This window comes from Syngnathoides biaculeatus, chromosome 18 (genome assembly GCF_019802595.1).
Source record: "Syngnathoides biaculeatus isolate LvHL_M chromosome 18, ASM1980259v1, whole genome shotgun sequence".
NCBI lineage: Eukaryota > Metazoa > Chordata > Actinopteri > Syngnathiformes > Syngnathidae > Syngnathoides > Syngnathoides biaculeatus.
Window position 1 is genome coordinate 7406167 of NC_084657.1, and position 21038 is coordinate 7427204.

At 40.4% G+C, this 21038-nt stretch overlaps 1 protein-coding gene across 4 annotated transcripts in view; it reads right to left on the reverse strand.

Moving 5' to 3' along the window:
- The window catches only part of opcml (opioid binding protein/cell adhesion molecule-like), a 158729-nt gene that overhangs the window by 4910 nt on the left and 132781 nt on the right, over window positions 1–21038 (reverse strand). For all 4 annotated transcript variants that reach the window (XM_061804103.1, XM_061804104.1, XM_061804101.1 and 1 more), the window contains 3 exons: window positions 15381–15518; window positions 13327–13447; window positions 12470–12621 (listed from right to left, as the gene is read on the reverse strand). In XM_061804103.1, coding sequence (XP_061660087.1) covers window positions 12470–12621; window positions 13327–13447; window positions 15381–15518 — 411 coding nt within the window. The remainder of the gene's footprint in view (window positions 1–12469; window positions 12622–13326; window positions 13448–15380; window positions 15519–21038) is intronic.

Genomic DNA, 21038 nt, shown 5'->3' on the forward strand with positions numbered 1-21038 from the left:
CAAGACAATGATGAGACAACAGAGGGGTCACATACTGCCTGCAAAAAAAAAGCTGCATTTAAAAGAAAATACCAAGATTTCTATCTGTGTTATGGGTTCATCGCAGTAGGTGATTAACAAGCCCCACACACTATTTGTAACTCCGACTGCAACGGACAATCAAAACTTCTGATCGGATTGTTGGTCCCTTCCTACCCACCCTTGAGAACTTGCTCGTCACTTGAACTATGACAACAATGGGAAGGGTCCAATCGGACCCTCCACATCCTGGTCACCAGTTTTTCCGTCTCCTTCCATTGGGTAGGCACGCCCAATCAATGCAACTCATAGTCTCTTCCCACTTGCAATTAATTTATTAAATTCTTGAATAGCTAACCTAAAATTCCACTGCAGCATGCTGCCAGTTTTCTGCCTTGAGTTGTTGTTGTCACCCCTTGCTGGGCCAATCAATATTAGTATTATATATGATAGACTATCGCACGACTCGTCACTTTAAACTGCATACATTTCTAGAACCTTGACACCCTTTGCACAGTTGTAATGGGCACTCTAAATGCTAGAAGACAGTGCATCCTTGCACAACTGTGAGTTCTTGAGAAAAAAAGTTCCCTGTTAATTGAGTGTCTATTGTTCTTTGTACTCAACATGTATGTCATACTGGGGCAGCACCAACTAACAGAGACAAATTCCTCCTGTGCTGTTACATAATTGGCCAATAAACCTATTTTTGATTCTGAATCACACCCTTCCACAGGTCTCACTGGCTCTGCCCACATGAGCATTGAAGTCCCCCAGCAGAATGATAGACCGCTCTCTAGCACACCATCGAAGGACTCCAAAAAAGGTGGGTACACTGAACTGCTGTTTGGTGCATAGGCACAAACCACAGTCAGGACCCGTCCCACCACCCGAAGGCAGAGGGAGGCTCTCCCTCATCCACCAGGATAAACCCCAAAGGACAGGCGCCGAGCCCAAAAAAAGCATGGCTGTGAGACTCCTATGATGAAAGACTTGAATGGATTGAGGTTTCCCTTGCCCGGAGGCAGGTCACTGAGGCCCCCATCCGGAGTCAGGCCTGGAGATGGGGCTCAAAGGCGAGTGCCTGATCGCCGGGCCTGCACTTATAGTGCCCGGCCAACATGGCCTGATGATGAGGTTGTCAGGGCCAAATTAAAAATTAAAATAAGATAAAATTCTAAGGATTGGACAAAATGCCAAATACAGACCCAGAACCTGTGTTTCTGCTATCTACTATTAGTGTAGTGTGACATGTTGTCTACTCTAAAACAGTGTGCCCACAGCAGATAAATCAGGAACTTCAGCTTTTTTAAAAAAAATGTAAAAAATATACAATGTAATGTAATATTTATCCTGACCCCCTGGCGAGATGGTTCCGGCCCCTGGGCCGTACATTTGAGTCCCCTAAAGAATCCTATACCGGATCGGCCATGACCCAAGTCAACAATGTCTGCCCCTGGCACATCAACCTTCAGGATGTCGGCGGAAATTACTGTGGGCCACAGATAAAGAAGAGGAGGAAATCGGATTCTTTGGCAGAAAGAAACAAGAAAACCACAGACCCTACAACTGAGTGTGGGGTCTTTGCAGATTGGGACTATGACAGGGAATGCTCAGGAATTGGTTAACATGATGATAAGGAGAAAGGTTGCTATATTGTGCATTAAAGAGAGCACGTGGAAAGACAGAAAGGCTGTACATTTTGGGGCAGGGTTTAAAATATTTTACCATGGGGTAGATGGGAAGAGAAATGGAGGAGGGGTTATTTAAAATGAAATTTAGCTAAGAATATCTTGCCAGTGAAAAGAGTATCAGATCGAGTAATGAAGATGAAACTGGAAATTGAGGGTGTTATGTATAATGTGATTAGCGGCTATCCCCCACAGGTAAGATATGACACAGGGTTGAAAGAGAGCATCCCAGACACAGAGAGAGTTGTGGTTGGTGCGTATTGTAATCGACATGTGGGTGAAGGAAACAGGGGTGATGAAGAGGTTATGGGTAAGTAGAGCATTAGGGACAGGAACTTTGAGGAACAGATGGTGGTGGACTTTACAAAAAGGATGGAAATATGAGGAGTGAATACTTCTTTCTAGAAGAGGCAGAAAAATAGGGTGACCTACATGAGCGGAGGTAGAAGCACGCAGGTGGATAACATTTTTTTCAGACGATTTAATCTGAAGGAGGTTTCCGACTGTAAAGAAGAGGCAGGGAGAGTGAATGTAGACAGCATAGGATGGTGGTATGTTGGATGATGTTGGTGGTGGTGGGGACATTAAGAAGACAAAGGTAGAGCAGAGAATCATGGGGTGAAAGCTGAGAAAGGAAGCATTGGGCAGATTTTCAGAAACAGGTGAGACAGTCTCTCGGTGGACAGTAGGTGCTCGCGGAAGACTGGACTACTACTGTCAAGGTGATCACGGAGACAGGCAGGAGAGTACTTGGTGTATTTTCTAGTGGGGAGAATGAAACTTGGCAGTAGAACAAAGGTAGAAGTGGCGGAGGCTGAACAAGAGGCACATGAGGACATGTACGCCAGGTTGCCCACTAAAAAAGGAGAAAATGATCTCTACAGGTTTGCCAAACAGAGGGATGGAGATGGGAAAGATGTGCAGCGGGTTCGGGGGATTCTGGACAGAGATGGAAATGTGCTGACTGATGCTGGTAGTGTGCTAAATAGATGGAAAGAAGACTGAGAAGTTGCTGAATGAAGATAATGAGAGAGAGGAAAGAGTAGAAGTGGTGGACCAGGAAGTGGCAATGGTGAGTAAGGGGGATGTTAGAAAGGCACGACAAAAGATGAATAATGGAAAAGCTGTTGGTCCTGATGACGTACCTTTGGAGGTATGGGAGCATTTTGGAGATGTAGCTTTGGAGTTTTTGACAAACTTGTTCAATAGAATACCGGTAAGTGAGAAGATGCCTGAAGAATGGAGGAAAAGAACAAAGGCGATTTGGAGAGCTGTGGGAACTATAGAGGAATAAAGTTGATGAGCCACGAATGAAGTTATGGGAAAGAGTAATGGAGGCGGACAGAAGCAAGTATTGCAATCTAAAGCATGATATCATGCCTGGAAAGCGTACCACAGATACATTATTTGCCTTGAGGATACTAGTGGAAAAGTACAAAGAAAGTCAGAAAGAGCTACATTGTGTCTTTGTGGATCTGCCTATGACAGAGTACCAAGAGAGGGACTGCGATACTCTGTGCAGAAGTCTGGAGCGGAAGAGAAGTATGTTAAAATTGAACAGGACATGGATGAGGGCTTCAGAATTGTGGTGAGGTGCGCCGTAGGTGTGACAAGAATATGAGGTGGAGATGGGACTGCATCAGAGATCAGCTCTAAGCCCCTTCCTGGTTGCTGTGGTAATGGATAGGTTGACAGATGAGGTGAGACTGGAATCCCCTTGGACCATGATGTTCGGAGATGGGAGCAGGTGGAGGACCAATTAGGGAGGAAAAAGCCTCTACTGGAAAGGAGAGGAATGAAGATGAGCCGAAAGCAAGACAGAATATATTTGCATGAATGAAATGAGAGGAAGGGGAACAGTGAGGGTGCAGGGAGAGGAGATAGCGAGGATGGATTACTTCAAATACTCGGGCTCAACAATCCAGAGCAATGATGAGTGTGGTAAGTAAGTGAACAAACTGTTCCAAACATGTTTGAACGGCTGGCAGAATGTGTCAGGTGTCTTATGTGAGAGAAGAGTCTCTCCTGCGATGAAGGGCAAAGTTTATATAACAGTGGTGAGGCCAGAATTGAAGATGTTGAGGTTCTCTCTATGAGTGAGCAAGGTTGGCTAGGATTAGAAATGAGTTCATTCCAGGGACACCCAAACGATATGTTTTGGAGACAAGGTTTGAGAGAGCAGATATTGATGGTTTGGACATGTTCAGAGGTGAGAGAGTGAGTATTTTGGTAGGAGGGTGCTGAGGATTGAGCTGCTAGGCAAAAGAGTGAGAGGAAGATCAAAGAGAAGGTTGATGGATGTTGTGAGGGAAGACATGATGGCAGTTGGTATTAAAGAGGAAGATCCAGGAGATAGGCTGACATGGAAAAAGATGACGTGTGGTGGCGACCCCTAATTGGAGGGGCCAAAAGGAAATGAAGAAATCTTTATATTTAATTTTACCTGATAGCGTTAACAGAAACAAAGGGAATTTAAAAAGTTTCACCTGCACTGTCCAGTATCCAGATATTTATTTCACAGTCACACTGGTTGAAGTTTCGACTAAAAAGTTACTACATTGATTTTAATCCGCTGAATCCCTCTATATCGTGTCATTTTAAATGAACCAATGTTGTCTTTTAAGTACAAATATATATATTAAATTGTTGTCAAAAGTAATTGTTGTACCCCATTTCTTTTGTTTTCTAAATATTTTCCACTCCCATGGCTTTACATACAGATAATTTCTGAAAGCAGTTGACAGGTGTTTATAATTTAAAAAGTTATTGATCTTTTAAAGACTAGCTGTGTTAAAAGATTTAATTTCTTTCGGCTTGTCTCGTCAGGGGTTGCCACAGCGTGTCATCTCAGATGAACGCTCATATTTCTTTGGTAGAGTTTTTATGCCGGATACACTTCCTGATGCACCCCGTCTTGGGGAGTGAAGACCCCAGTGAGAAATTAACTCATGACCCCTGGTTTACCAAACTAATGAACTAACCACTGAGCTTTGTTAAAAGATTTAACTGACATAAAATATTTCTTTTACTTAATCATGACACAATCATGACAACAGCCTTCAATACAGCAGTTCTCAAAATTTTATTTAACAGTCTCCAAAACCATGTGGGCCTCTCTCATACCGTTAATAATTGGTTCAGCTTTTATTTCACAAATAGATGTTTTGCTGCAGATTTAGATATACGTTTGTCCAGATACAAAATTGAGTATGGGGTGGGTCAATTTTAGGTATAATTCTTTTCAATCTATATCCACGCTACCATTTGGGGACATCATTAGGAGTCACGGCGTCAGCTTCCAAAGTTATTCAGATGATAAACAGCTGTACATTCCGTATGTGTCTGATGACATCAGGGCAATTGATACACTTCTATTTTAACTGGCAACGCCCCCTAACCCCCAAAAAAGAGAATCTGTCAAAAATTTGAGTCTGGTTGGAATGACGTTAACCTAAGTAAAATGCAGCAAGAATTTTGAAAATCGGATGATAGATTGAGGAGAATTATTTTTTTTTTGTGTCATAACAAATATTTTTGGGGCACCTTTTTGTGTGTTACCACCGACACAAAATCGTGACAACAAAACACCTTTGAATTAAAACAAAACAGGAAAAACATTTCTCTTGATATTTCCTTCACTGTCTTATTTTGTCTGCTACTCAGAAAACATCTTCTATGACTGGCTAACAAGTTTCAGGTAAAGTATCAACCAATCGCTTGTATGGTCAGATATTCTGATACGTGGATTCGTCAAATTTACCATTTCTTCTTGTGTTATTTGCTCAAAAACACAACTTAACTAGCCCAATCGAAACATTATTGGTGAGAAGAGCAGTGTGGATAGCAGAACAGGTACATGTACTTTAGCAATCATTTATTTTCTTGAATGTAGTGTATTTCATATGGATTTTAAGAGCTCTCTCAACAACATTCCCAGTAACACACTAAAGGTTTTCTTAAAATGCATTGGTGAAAACCGTTGCGTCTGCTTTTATTTTGTTTAGAACTTCATTCTGCTCTTGTATACTGTAGCAAGTACATGAATTGTTGTTTGAGATATATAAATTCCGATGGTACCTGAACTGTATCTGAATTAGATCGTGTCAGTGTAGGAGGATGGGGGTTTGTTCAACAAAGCAGGCAGACAGTGTGTGTGTGTGTGTGTGTGTGTGTGTGTGTGTGTGTGTGCACAGCAATATTTATTTTTTATTTTTACATTGCTGCATGAGTTGAGAAAAATAAATAAGACATGGACTCAATTATCATGAGCTTTTTGTCGAATATATAAAATCTGAAGTCATTCAACCCATGGTTGTGAAGGGTAGGGTTTTGTGTATTTACTGCTATTTTTAATGGTCTCTCTTTATCTCTGTCAAGCACTGTGTTGCATTTTTAAAATATGAACATAGCTGGATAAATTGAATTTATTCCAAATGTGCTGCTCCTCCATATTGGGAGTAGATGGATGCTTTGGCACGGCCAGCTAGTAGGATGCCCCCTGGATGCCTCCTTCATAAAGAGTTGTGGGCAGATCTCACCGGGAGGAGGCAATGATCCAAGACACGCTAAAGAAGAGCTAAATTAAGTGGCTCTGGAGAGGAAAGTATGGGCCTCCCTGTTTAAACTACTGTCTATGCAACACCTAAACAGAAAAAATAGGGGGCTTTCCCACCACAGGACCCTTTGCATGAACCTCTCTAGCGCTCCTGAAAGCTTGAGTTGCCTCTAGCCAGGGGTCACCAACCTTTTTTAGGCTAAGGGCTACTTTGTGAGCACCGATTGTATGAAGGGCTACATGCTCTGTTTGCAGCACACTTCCAAAATAACAAAACTCCTTATACTTTATGAATATATGAATACTTTATATTATACGACATTATTTTAAAAATGTCATTAATGTAAGCAAGTCAGATTGAAAATTTCAAGCACAAATAATAACAATAACGAGAATTTGTGACCTGGGCTATTTTTAGAACTTGGTTCTTGGGCGCTTTAATTGGTCTTCGCGGGCAACCATGCACCCATGGGCACCACATTGGTAACCCCTGCACTATGCCATTCACAGAGCTGACATTACTTGATTTGGCATTACACAAGGCTTGGAATAAGAGGATTAAAGTACATTTCAAAGCAAAACATTGAATCAACTATTGAGCGTGGAGGCAGCAAGAGGTTCCGCCATTCCAGAATCAATGTCCAACACGAGCCGGCTCAGTTCTGCTGAGGAGCGGAGAACCCTGCCCAACCAGATGCGTTTATTTTCCTCGGCATGAGGCTGACCAGTTGGGAATACCCTTCCATCCATTTTCTTAGCTGCATATCACCACAAGGGTCGTGCTGGAGCCTAAACCAGCTGTCAACGGGCAGGAGGCAGGGTACACCCTGAACTGCTTGCCAGCCAATTGTAGGGGACAGTAGGGAATAGCTGATAGTCCAATCCAATTGGTTGCAGTGGGAAAAAAATACAAATCCTTCCTTGGCAGGAGCTCCTGAGTTTGAGTGCAAAACAAGGAAATTTTCCATTTTTACAAGCACATATAAACACTTGCAATGTATGATTACAACTAGAATGTAATCCGTGTAATGTATTCTGTTTTTATTTTATTTTTTTTCATGCAAACAGATTTACGGATACCAAATACTTCACACTGCCGTATTTCAAAACTCACTATGTCCTATTCATGAAGTCCAGCATTTTTTTTTATTTATTCATTTGAACCTTATTTACTTAATAAAAGGTCTATCCAACACTGACTTGACTGAAGACTACAGAGTACAATGAAGCAAAATAGAAGCAAATACACATGCAAACTATACAATGTAACTGGGTACATTTACTCAAGTAACAGTTTCCATTAACAACTTGTCAAATACTTTAACTGCACTGTACTTTTCACTTTTCCTTGACTATTTATATGAAGACGGATCACTACTTTCACTCCATTACAGTGATCGACTTGTCATTTGCTACTTTTATTTATTCATTCTTGCGTATCAACTTCTAATTTTAGGCTCTATCTTTGACTTCCACATAGGGTGCCTGTTGCACCAATCAAATGAGATCACTATTCTGCAAAGAACAGAGGGAGAAAATTCCTCCAGATTGATGTGAATGGCTCATCTGTTAAATGCCAGCCCTTATACATCCCCAGGAAGCTAACTATAGACATAATCTCAGCTGTTTAAATCCCACCCGATGCTAACTTAAAAGCTGCACGCTCTCTAATGCTGAACGTTATTAATGAAGAGCAGAGGGCCCACCCCGAAAGTGCTCACATTATAGCCAGGGACTTTAACAAGGCCAATCTGAGGACTGTACTCCCAAAGTTCCACCACCATCTTAACAGTCCAACAAGGAGTCAAAAAACTTTAGATCAGGGGTGCTCAATGCGTTGATCGCTAGGAGGTCTTGGTCGATCGTGGGACAGCGTGCCAAAAAAAAAAAAAAAACAAAAAAAAACTAAACATCGCACCACTGATGCAATCTCTTCACAGATATTCTGCGTTGCGCACAAAAAAAAAAAAAAAAAAAATCCAATGCACACTGAAAGTATAACATATAGCTATTTAGTTTGTGGCATTTTGCAATGTGATTCAATGAGTAAGGGATGACTGGTTGTTACATCCAGTTGCACATTTCACATACGCACTGTAAAAAATGAAAAGAAGAAGCCACTGGTTTCTTTAGGTAGCTCACAGAACTTTCTCAAACAACAACTGCTGCACTGGCACACACTCTGTTTCCTACTTCACCTTCACCTGTGTATCAGCTAGAATTCTGACCCTTAAAGACCTGTTAGCCCGCCTTTAAAAGTCCAACTCCACTCCATGTATTATCCTGAATCAGATGCACCTGTGTGAGGTCTTTAGCTGCAGAAAGACACCTGTCCACCCCATACAATCAGTAAGACTCAAACTTGTAACATGGCCAAGACCAGAGACCTGTCCAAAGACAGCAGAGACAAAATTGTACAACTCCACATGGCTGGAAAGGGCTACGGAGAAATTGGCAAGCAGCTTGGTGAAATAAGGTCCAATGTTCGAGCAATCATGAGAAAATAGAAGAAGCTAAACATGACGGTCAATCTCAATCAGAGTGGAGCCCCATGCAAGATTTCACCTCGTGGGGTCTCAATGATCCTTAGAAAGGTGGGGAATCAGCGCAGGACTACACGACAGGACTTAGTCAATGACCTGAAAAGAGCTGGGGCCACCGTTTCCAAGGTGACTGTTGGTAATACACTAAGACGTCATGGTTTGAAATCATGCATGGCACGGAAGGTTCCCCTGCTTAAACCAGCACATGTCAAGGCCAGTCTAATTTGCCAATGAGCATTTGGATGATGCAGAGGAGTCATGGGAGTACGTTTTGTGGTCAGATGAGACCAAAACGGAACTTTTGACTGAAAATTTCATACCCCTCCATGATTTCTAACTGGGAGAACTTGCAATATGGCACGGTGTTCAAATACTTATTTTCTTCACTGTAAATCCTCTGATCGATTATGTTCTGATCACAACCCGAGCTGCAGCATTCTCAGAGAGCTGTAGCTGTTTAATGCTCTTTTTTGGGAAGCTCAGTCAGAAGACCATTACAATGGTCAAGCCTACTTGAGATAAAAGCATGGATGAGCTTCGGCAATAATTTTCATTCCCCAAAAGAAATCCTTAACTAGCCTCAATGACTATCGCCCTGTTGCCCTCACACCGGTTATTATGAAGTGCTTTGAGATTCTCAAATTCATCAAAGACTGCCTGCACCAACTTCGACTCCCACCACTTCACATAACAGGTGAATAGATCAATAGAGGATGCCATCGGCACAGCTCTGCACACTGTGTTGAGTCACCTGGAACAACGGCAGAGCTACGCTAGGATGCTCTTTGTGGATTACAGCTCAGCCTTTAAGATAATTATTTCAGACATTCTGATGACTAAATTGGACATCTTAGGCCTCCCTCCTCTCACATCCACCTGGATGAAGGACTTCTTGAACAACAGACCCCAGAGTGTGAGAACCGGCTCCAACCTTTCCTTCACCTGTACACTAAGCGCCAGTTCACCATAGGGCTGTGTACTCAGTCGACTTCTGTACTGTCTCTACACCTTCGAGTGCAACACAGTCGACAAAAATAACATCGTGAAATTTGCTGACGATACAACAGTGGTGCGAAGCATCCTACAGAGAGGAGTTCCAGAATCTTACAACCTGGTGCACAGACAACAATATGGCACTGAAGATAAAAACAAAAGAGATCATTGTGGACTTCAGGAGGAACAGAAGTGAACCAGCTCCGCTCTTCATGGAGAGAGTCCACACATTCAGATTCCTGGGAGTCAGGATTTCTGAGGATCTCTCCTGGACAGACAACATCACAGCGGCCATTAAAAAGGTGCAACAGCGTCTCCACTTCCTGAGAGTCCTCAGGAAGAATAACCCGGACACAAGGTTGCAACTGGCCTTCTACCACTCATCTATTGAGAGCCTGCTGACAAACTGTCTCTCCTTTTTGGTACGGGAGCATCACTGAGGCACACAGAGCAAGGTTTCATAGGACAATCAAAGCAGCACACAAGATCATTGGCTGCACTTTGCCGTCTATGGCAGACAGCTCTTCCTCTCAGTGCCTCAGCAGAACATTATTAAGGACACTACACAACCTGGTTTTCAACTGTTTGAGCTCCTGCCATCTGGAAGGCGGTACAGATGCGCAAAAACCAAGACCACTAGACAAAGGAACACCCCCCCAGAGCCATTACTACACTGAACTCTCATCTTTCCTCTCGCTGCGCTGTTCTTGCAAAGGCACACTGATTTTTAATAATTTGAACAAAGCTTTTTTTGCACTCTGTTTTACATACGTGTGTATGTTATACATGTGTATTTTTATTTATTTGCATTAATTTTTTTATTCATCTTTTTATATTGATTTTATGTCTGCACTGACTCAAGAGAGGCTCTCCAGTTTTGTTTTGTACAGTCGTATAATGACAATAAATGGCATTCATTCATTCATTTATTTATTAATTCAGTCTGAACATTTAATATCTTGTGTTTGTAATGTATTCCATTAGATATATGTTGAATTTGATTTGCAAATCATTGTATTCTGTTTTTCATGTTTCACAGAATGTCCCAAATTCATTGGAATTGATTTTGTATGTTGTGCTGTTTGTTAGTAATCAACGTATGAATTGTATATGCTATTAGGTGTTTAATGAGTAATTCATTTATGTCATGATATCTGTAGTTTGAAGGGACGGACATAACTTGTGCAACTCGTGTTTGTACGAAGCTATGTTTTTTCTTTCATTTTCTTGTTTTGTCTTCAGTGTCATGCATACCTGTATTGCAAGAGGCCACCAACATTTGCTCTGTCAGTCGACAAAGCTGAACAAAAATTGAAGTCATTATAATTCTTAATGATTTTTCCCCATACACGTTTAAGAACTATTTTTAACATTGTTTTTGCAATGGAATGCCATGATAGTAATGCATTCATCTGTTGTTATCTTTGTAAGGGCCATAAGGCCTAACATTTTAAATCCGGCATACACATATTTGGGGGTTGAGACAGGATTTGAGTATAACTGAGTTGGTTGCATATGCACCCTAATTACTGAATGTGGCAGCAAAAGACAACAACAAAAACACATATGGTGTTACATGATGGTACAGGTGCCCAGTCATTTGAGGAATGGTCTCAATACCAATTAGAGATAGCGAAGAGAGAAATACCCTGCACTTATACAGTATATTAATAAAGCAGGGAGCCTTAAATTATATATTTTTTTTTATCTAAGATATTTTATTCATTGTTCTTCGTGACAATGTCAATCGCCATCATTCTTAGAATTTGAATCGAAAGTTAATTCTATCTAAAAAGGATATACTTAAATTATTATGCTCAAAAGTTATGATATTAGTGGTATACAACTCATCAATGATATTATCGTTTGTTGTTGTCCTAAAAATTTTCTACCATGACAGTCACATAAAACTTTTGAATACCGTAATTTCCGGCCTATAAACTGCAATTTTTTTTCACACACTTTCAACCCTGCAGTTTATGCGGTGATGCGGCTAATTTGGGCATTTTTTTCTAATGGCTGGAAAGGGGCACTCGAGTAGAAAAAATAAGTGTGAGACCGGTGGAATATATGTGCTGAGGAATTGACTTTTACCGGTCCGGTCCTGTTCGCGCTGTGCTAGCGTGTTACTGCCATGTCTCGGTGATTTTCACCGGTATATATTTTTTTAACCGGCCCTGTTAGCATGGTGCTAGTGTTAGCATTAGCGGGGCTGCGGTAGCGTAAACTCTCTGTGTACCGTCTTTCTTTGTAAATATCTCGTGTTTCAATGTGGGTTTCAATGTGGTCACTTGTGGCTTTTACACAGCTGTGGCATGTGTATGTACCAAATAGTATTTCCTTTACAGATGTACTGGGTGAGACTTATAAGGCTGGGAATTACGGTATATATAATATGCTGAGAGAGAACATGCACAATGGATAACACAAAAGTATTGTACCAACAGTATAAAAACACGTGTAATAAAAAATCTGCACTATAGCAAGACTGCAAAGCCTGAACCGTTATATAGCATAGTATTACTGTATCTGTATACCGTAATGATAACATGAAGAGACTCATTTTTCCGAGGTTTGGGGTTCATTGCTTTCATGAAATGCACATTCCAGGACTCACGGTTTCAACTAAAATAATCTATGCAATGTATAAATTAACCAGTTAAACTCACCATAAAGAATTATGCTGGCATTAGTGATCCCCATGGGGTTCATGGCAACACACGTGTAGTTCCCATAGTCTTCCTCGGAAACATTGAGGAAGATGAGCAGTGACTGTTTGCCTTGATTCTCTATCTTTATCCCATTTATGCCATTGAAAAGCCTAGAAGACAGACAGGGGTTCCAAAGTCAGACAGGGGTTGCAAAGTCAACCAAGTCTTTCGTTGAGAAACAAAAAGCGTTTTCACGAAGTGACTAACTTTAGAACTTTGAACAAAGCCGGTAAAATACTTCTTCATACTTAATTCATGGTATGTCTATATTTTTCATTGAAAAAATATACCGGGTATTCCCATTGAAATAAAATGAGAATAGGGACATGACAAAAAAATTCTTGGGTGAAACTGCCTCACAAGCAAACAGTTTCTCGTTAAAATTGTATGACATTCATTCCTTATTTGATAGTAATGTGAAAAATTGGCAGTGTTAGCCCCATCTCCATTCTTGTTAAATACACTAAACAAGAAACTTGAGAAAATTGGGATTTTGGGTGAAAGTTCCCAAGGAAAAAAAAAACAAAAAACTATGATCTTCACAGGTTAAACTTAATTTGACCTTCATAAAAATGTTCTAATGAAAGTTCAGATGTTTAATGCTTCAGTGCTCCTTTAAAAATGAGGTGAATGGCAACATTTACAAATAGATCTAGCACCTGTTGTGAATTTTAAATCCAAGAGGAAAATACAATCTAATCTTAAACAGGATACAAAGTAATCTTAAGTAGAGTCACAACCCTTAACATGGAATTCATGTGCTTGAGCATGTACTGTATGTACAGTATTCTATAGAGTTTTAAGAAGAAACTTGCCTACTTTCTTCTTTGTACCATTCAAAATTTGCTCGAGGGACAGCAGAAGCTTCGCATTGAAGGACTCCTTTATGTCCAACTGCAGTACCTGTACCCCTTACCTTGGAAATTAAGGGAGGATCTAAAATGGAATGAAAAAAATGTTAAGAATAAAATGTTGAAACATAAGATTTACAGTGAAGAAAATAAGTATTTGAACACCCGGCTATATTGAAAGTTCTCCCACTTAGAAATGATGGAGGGATCTGAAATTTTCATCGTAGGTGCATGTCTACTGTGAGAGAGATCATCTAAAAAAAATCCAGAAATCAAGATATTTGATTTTTTTTTTAACAATTTGTGTGACATGGCTGCAAATAGTTATTTGAACACCTGTCTATCAGCTAGAATTCTGAACCTCAAAAACCTGTTTGTCCGCCTTTAAAAGTCCACGTCCACACTGCACTGTATTAAGAAGAGGATGACCGCGGCCATGTATTGTGACATTTTGGGGAACAACCTCTTTCCCTCAGTCAGAGCATTGAAAATGGGTCAGGGCTGGGTCTTTCAACATGACAATGACCCGAAGCACACAGCCAGGAAAACCAATGAGTGGCTCCGTAAGAAGCATATCAAGGTTCTGGTGTGGCCAAGCCAGTCTCCAGACCTAAAGCCAATAGAAAATCTTTGGAGGGAGCTGAAACTACGTCTTTCTCAGCGACAGCCCAGAAACTTGTCTGATCTAGAGAAGATCTGTGTGGAGGAGTGGGCCAAAATCCTTCCTGCAGTGTGTGCAAACCTGGTGAACAACTACAGGAAACATTTGACCTCTGTAATTGAAAACAAAGCCTACTGTATCAAATATTAACATTGGTTTTCTCAGGTGTTCAAATTTGTATTTCCAGCTGTATCACACAAATAAATCTTGAAAAAAAAAAATCATGCATTGTGATTTCTGGATTTTTCTCTCTCACAGTGGTCATGCACAGACTCAGTGGTTAGAGCACTGGTTTGGTAAACCAGGGGTTGTGGGTTCATATCCCACTGGGGCCTCCACTCCCTGAGAAGGGTTCCGTCAGGAAGGGCATCCGGTGTAAAAATTGTGCCAAACATATATATCCGTTCATCTGAGATGATACGCTGTGGTGACCCTTAAAGGGACAAGCTGAAAGGAAAACAACAACAGTGGACCTGCGCCTATGCTAAAAATTTCAGACCCCTCCATTTTTTCTCAGTGGGAGAACTTGCAATATAGCAGGGTGTTCAAATACTCATTTTCTTCACTGTATGCTGAAAGAACTCGGGTTTTAGATGATACTGTATACTGTATGGTGTATCGTACAGACAATTGCTTTTTTTGTCCCGCCACCACATTTTAAATATCAGAATCATATAAACAACTTAAAATTGTTTAACAATGACTTTATTATATTCTAGACATATTGTGTGTTAACATTAAACTATACTAGTTGTGCTTTTCTGTGTAGAAAAGGTAGGGGGTCTAACACCCTGACAATACTAACCCAATGTTAAACCACGCACTAATATGGATGAGTGGTTCAGTGGAAGTTCCTCTCCAGTGTCAATCACCGCTGGATAGATAAACCCTTTTTTTAAAAAATGAAAACAAAATGTAAAAAAAATATATGTAAATTTAAAATTGGCATGAGGATCTTTTTTTGTCTGGTGGTGGTGGACACTGAAGAAGAATACACACCAATCTGACTCAAAGAGCTCCTCATGATTACGAAACCCCTATAATATCAGGGGTGCCCAATGTATCGATTGATCGCAATCGACCTGTTGATGCCCCCACACACACACACACACACACACACACACACTCTCTGTATGTAGATTGCAAAAGACTGGCTGCAAAAAAAAAGTAGATCTTGGGCCAAAAAGTGTCTTCACACCTGCTGGGCATCAATGAAGCTGACCCAACAAATTTCAGAGCATGTACTAATTGTACATGGGAAGAGAAAATCTGTCAGGCACACAGAATTCAGGCACCTTTTATATATCACTAGCACCCACCATCCTATTTTTTGTTGCATAAAGTGATAAATTCTTACAGTTGACTGTGACCTGCACAGTCCTGACATCAGGGGCCGATATGCCATTTGAAGCAATGCACTCATATGATCCGGACTGATCTTTGGTGATGGCAGCCAGCTCCAGATGCTCCCCAGCTGTTACAAATGTATGAAAGCCTGTAAAAAAGGAAAGGAAGATGGATATTTGCATTAGATAATCTTCTTTACTGATATGTTCTATTCGTAGTATCACATGACAAAGACATGTCCCCAGACCAGCCATAAGGAAATGTATCAGTTGCTTTATCAGCCTTCATATGGAGGAATTGTAAAATCAGGTATTGCCTGAGAATTTCACAAGATCCAGCTGCTTTACAGTATATGAACACTAGTGGTCAAAATAATAGCGGTCCAATGTGACTAACCTGATTAATCCATGAATTGTTTCTCGGATATGTCAATCCTTTGAATCACAAAACTAATATTTTGTGGTATGACCACACTTTTTTAAACTGCTTCATGTCTGTATAGCATGGAGTCAAGTAACTTGTGGCACCATTCAGTTGTTATTCCACTCCAAGATTCCTTGACGACATTCCACAATTAATCTAGATTTCTTGGTTTTGCTTCAGAAACAGCATTTTTGATGTCACGCCACAAATTCTTGATCAGATTAATGTCAAGGGGATTGGGCTGGCCACTCAATGATATTAATTTTGCTGGTTTGGAACCATGACTTTGCATGTTTACTCGTGTGTTTGGGGTTATTGTCTTGTTGAAAAACCCATTTCAAAGACATGTCCACTTCAGCATAAGGCAACATGACTTCTCCAAGTATTTTCACATATGTAAACTGATCTATGATCCATGATGTATGCAATAAATCGGCCCAACACCATTGTAGGAGAAACATGCCCATCACGACGCTTCACTGTCTTCACTGTGTGCTGTGGCTTGAATTGAACTGTCTGTGGACCCCGGACCCCCACTCCAAAAAATTACTCTCATCAGTCCACAAAATATTTCTCCATTTCTCTTAAGGACAGTTAATGTGTTCTTTGGGAAATTGTAGTGCCTTCTACACATTTTTTTAACTTAACTGCGTGGGATTCTTCAAAATACATTGCATTCATTCAGAGGTCTTCTCACTGTCACAGTAAATACAAATCCTGTAACTCCAGACTGACTTTGATCATCGTGGAGAAGATCATTCGTTGACCCTTTGCCATTTTGGTTATTCTGTGATCCATTTTGATGGTTGTCTTCCCTTTTCTGCCATGTGTCTCTGGTTTTACTCTCCATTTTAAGGCATCCATCCATCTATCCATTCATTATTGAAGCCACGTATCCTTACAAGGGAGAGCCGGAGCCTAACCCAACCAGCTTTGGGCGAAAGGCGGACAACACCCTGAACTGCTCGTGAGTCAGTCGCAGGGCAGATATCAACACCATCACTAAGCGGGAATCGATCCCACGCTGCCCATGCCAAAGCCAGGCGTGTGTACCACTATACGATCAGTGACTCACATTTTAAGGCATTAGAAACAATTTTAGCTGGAATTTCAGTATGTTTTTGCACCTCTTTGTAAGGTTTTCCCCTCACCAATCAAACTTTTAATGAAGTATGCTGTTCTTCTGAACAACGTATTAAATGACCCATTTTCCTCAGGCTTTCAACGAGAAACGCATGTTCAACAGGTGCTGGCTTCATCTTTAAATAGTGTTGTCAAGTCGAACAGGTCTAACTTGAAGTTAAGCAGTAATCTTTCTACTCGTGAGGAGAATGAACGTGTGTAACCAGTGAGTCTCAGAGCAGTTCTGAAAACACCGTACTCGCCTCCCCTACTTTCATTACTTTAGTGAGTGTCCCTATTACACAAGGTTATAAAGGGGTGGGGGAAACATACAAAAATTAGTTTTTAACTTGTTTTCCTTGAAGTGTAAAATGGTCTATTAACATAAAAGTATATAGCAATCGAGAATCTTTATTGAAGATATTGCTAGTGATGAGAGAATTTGAACAGTGATAAACAGGAGGGATATGAAAGAGTAATTGTACATACAGTGAAGAAAATGAGTATTTGAACACCCTGCTATATTGCAAGTTCTCCCACTTAGAAATCATACAGGGGTCTGAAATTTTCTTCGTAGGTGCATGTCCACTGTGAAAGAGATAATCTAAAAAGAAAAATCTGTAAATCACAATGTATGATTTTTTAATGATTTATTTGTGTGATAGAGCAGCAAATAAATATTTGAACACCTGATAAAACCAATGTTAATATTTGGTACAGTAGCCTTTGTTTGCAATTCCAGAGGTCAAACGTTTCCTGTAGTTTTTCACCAGGTTTGCACACACTGTAGGAGGGATTTTGGCCCATTCATCCGCATAGATCTTCTCCAGATCAGACAGGTTTTTGGGCTGTCGCTGAGAAACAGTTTTGGCTCCCTCCAAAGATTTCCTATTGGGTCTGGAGACTGGCTAGGTCACGCCAGAACCTTCATATGCTTCTTACAGAGCCACTCCTTGGTTTTCCTGGCCGTGTGCTTCGGGTCATTGTCATGTGACCACGACCCATCTCCAATGCTCTGACTGAGGGAAAGAGGTTGTTCCCAAAAAATCTCACAATACATGAATGTGGTCATCCTCTCCTTAATACAGTGCATGGGGATCCACTCAGATTGAGATTGACCGTCATATTTAGCTTCTTCCATTTTCTAATGATTGCTCCAACAGTGGATCTTTTTTCACCAAGCTGCTTGGCAATTTTTAAGTCGCCCTTTCCAGCCATGTGGAGTTGTACAATTCTGTCTCTGGTGTCTTTGGACAGCTCTTTGGTCTTAGCTATGTTACAAGTCTGAATCTTACTGATTGTATGGGGTGGACAGGTGTCTTTATGCATTTGATTCAGATTAAAAAGATTAAAAGATTAAAGATTTAAAGGCGGACTAACAGATATTTAAGGGTCAAAATTCGAGCTGATCGACAGGTGTTACTTTTTCCGGCTGTATCACACAAATTGTTAAAAAAAATCAGAAATTGTGATTTTCTTTTTCTTTTTCTTTTTACATTATCTCTTTCACAGTGGACATGCACCTACAATGAAAAGTTCAGACCCCTTCATGATTTCCAAGAGGGAGAAATAGCAATATAGCAGGGTGTTGGAATACTTATTTTCGTCACTGTAGACATATCTACATATCTTTCCCTCTGTGTCTCTAATGGGATTATTAAAGTCTTTTTTATTTCATAATAATGATATTATTATTATGTTAGTCGTAGTATAACTACTACTACCACCTTAAACACTTATGTTGTGGAGTTCAACACTTTCCAGTAATCAGAAGACAAAAACAGTAAGGTGAGCAAGCAGGAAGCCCTGTGACAGATGCTGCTCTCAACAATGCTGTGCTCCAGAATGCAAAAAAGTCATGCCCGATGGAAAGAGCTGTGCTCGACCGTTAGCTGATGCAGAATGGTAGTAAAGGAGCTGAGATCGCTGCATGCAAATATGTTTGTTATTTTTTCAATTTCCCCGCCTTTCCTACTTTAAAATACACAACAACACATATAGTGCTTTGGTGAACGTGTTGAGTGAATGTTAACGTCAGGGATGATTCATTCACGAAATGAGTAAGCACTTAAATGATTTTATGAAAAAGAACTGAACTATTCAGTAAACAAATCTTTTTAAGGAGCTGATTTGAGTTATTCAGTACACTCCAAAGAATTGCCATGACCATCACTCACATATCTGTGAAGGCAGCATTAACGCTGAAAGGTACATCCAGGTTTATGTGAAACATATGCTGCAACAAAGGTCATTTTTATGGACCCCCCCGCTAATGTGAAAAACGAATGCATGTTGCAGTAAATAACACTTGGGGGGAGGGGTAGATTTATGGCATTATTAAATGGACAAACTTCAGGTGTGTTTTCATCAAATCAATTAACAAATGAATAGTTAGGAAGGTGCAAATGCCTCTCCACTATCCATAACTGAGCATGAAAAGAAAGGATCTTAACTTCATATTTTTCTGCACTAATGCGACAGATACTTTTGTGCTATACAAAGCATAGTTTAAAGAGGGAGAGTGACAAATTTTATTCTGTATTTTTTTTAATTTAGCGATATATTTTGCAGTTGCAATTGGCTGCCAACCAGTTCAGGGCGTGCCCTGGCTCCTCCCAGACTATAGCTGAAATAGGCTCCAGCACTACCACGACTCTTGTGGGGATAAGCGGCTCAGAAGATGGATGGCTTGATGGATGTATGGATGGATGGATAGATATAGATATATTGCAGGATTAAAAAATTTTTTTTCCAATATCGTGGAGCCCTAAAACAGAACATTTTTTCCAATCCTTTGAAGATAAATGTATTACAAGATTAATTAAATATCTCTACCCTGCCAAATTATTTACTAACGATTAGTCCTTTGGTATGATATTGTCCCTTTTTAGCTAAAGCTTGATTGAACGTCCTAATTCAGAAGAAGTTTTTTAAATACTGAAAAATCTCTGTCTGCTTCATTAGTCAGACAAACCTGCTTGTTTAATTGTATGTCTTGGTCACAGACTCCTTATGGTGGTGTAAATGAGAAGATAATGTGCATTATTTTGAAATTGAATATAGCAATTACAAGTCTGTAATGTCAGCTCGTGCTGGATTTTGGTTCCTGGCACCTCCAGGAAATATTTTTTTATTTGTCTCCCTTGCCTCCATGATGTGAATTTGTTCTTTGAGACTTTCCCACATAAATCAAAACTCATATAAGAATAGAAAGAACAAGTAATTTTTGTTGATTTTACATAAAAGATCATGGTTAACGTCAGATTTTATAAGTATAAACCGCCTTGGAGCTCTGAATTCTGACGTCACTGTCATTTTCTCACTGTAGCTCTGATCTGAGGAATTAAAGCGTGTATTTGACAGGTGTTAACTCCTGCTGCACTTGATCTACTTCAACAGCAACAGTTTGGAGACAACCATAGCGTTTGTTAATCACACAACTGAACCGAGGGATCCCACAGCAATTAGGCTTTTCCCCAGATGGCGGAGACATCACTTTTGAGAAAAATTCCAAGGACATAATTGAAATAGCAAGGGGAAAAAATTGAAGCCCTAATTAAAATTACACAGTAATACAGCATTTTTGAGTGTGTCATACCGAAACCATTACACAAATGTTATCTTGCTGAATAATATGCCTGCATCTATGTAAAATAATAAATCAAATTGTATCCGCATCACTAATGCCCACAATGCAGTAATTGTTCAAGTCCAGTTGGACATGGGGAGGAATACCTTGATACCCCATTGTCTCAGCACTGTCATATTTTGTGAAAAATATCGTCATAACCCAGTCATAACTCAAGTCTCACTGGCAAAATTTTGGTTATTTGTGTCATGCTCCTGGCTTCCTGCCCAATTAGTCAGAGCACACCTGCACCTTGTTACAGCTGATGACGCCCAGTATATATAGGACTTGGGGGACGACTTGTCCTCCGCTAGATCGTCGTCCTTGATGCCTCGTTCCCGCACTCCTGTTTGCCTGACTTCTTCTCTCCGTGTACCGACCCACACCTGTCCACTGACCGCCCTCGTAAGCCTCCCGTACTATTACTTCTGCCTGGTTTGGACTGCCTACCTGAACACTGACCTTGGACTGAATAAAGGTTTCCTCTGCACCGTC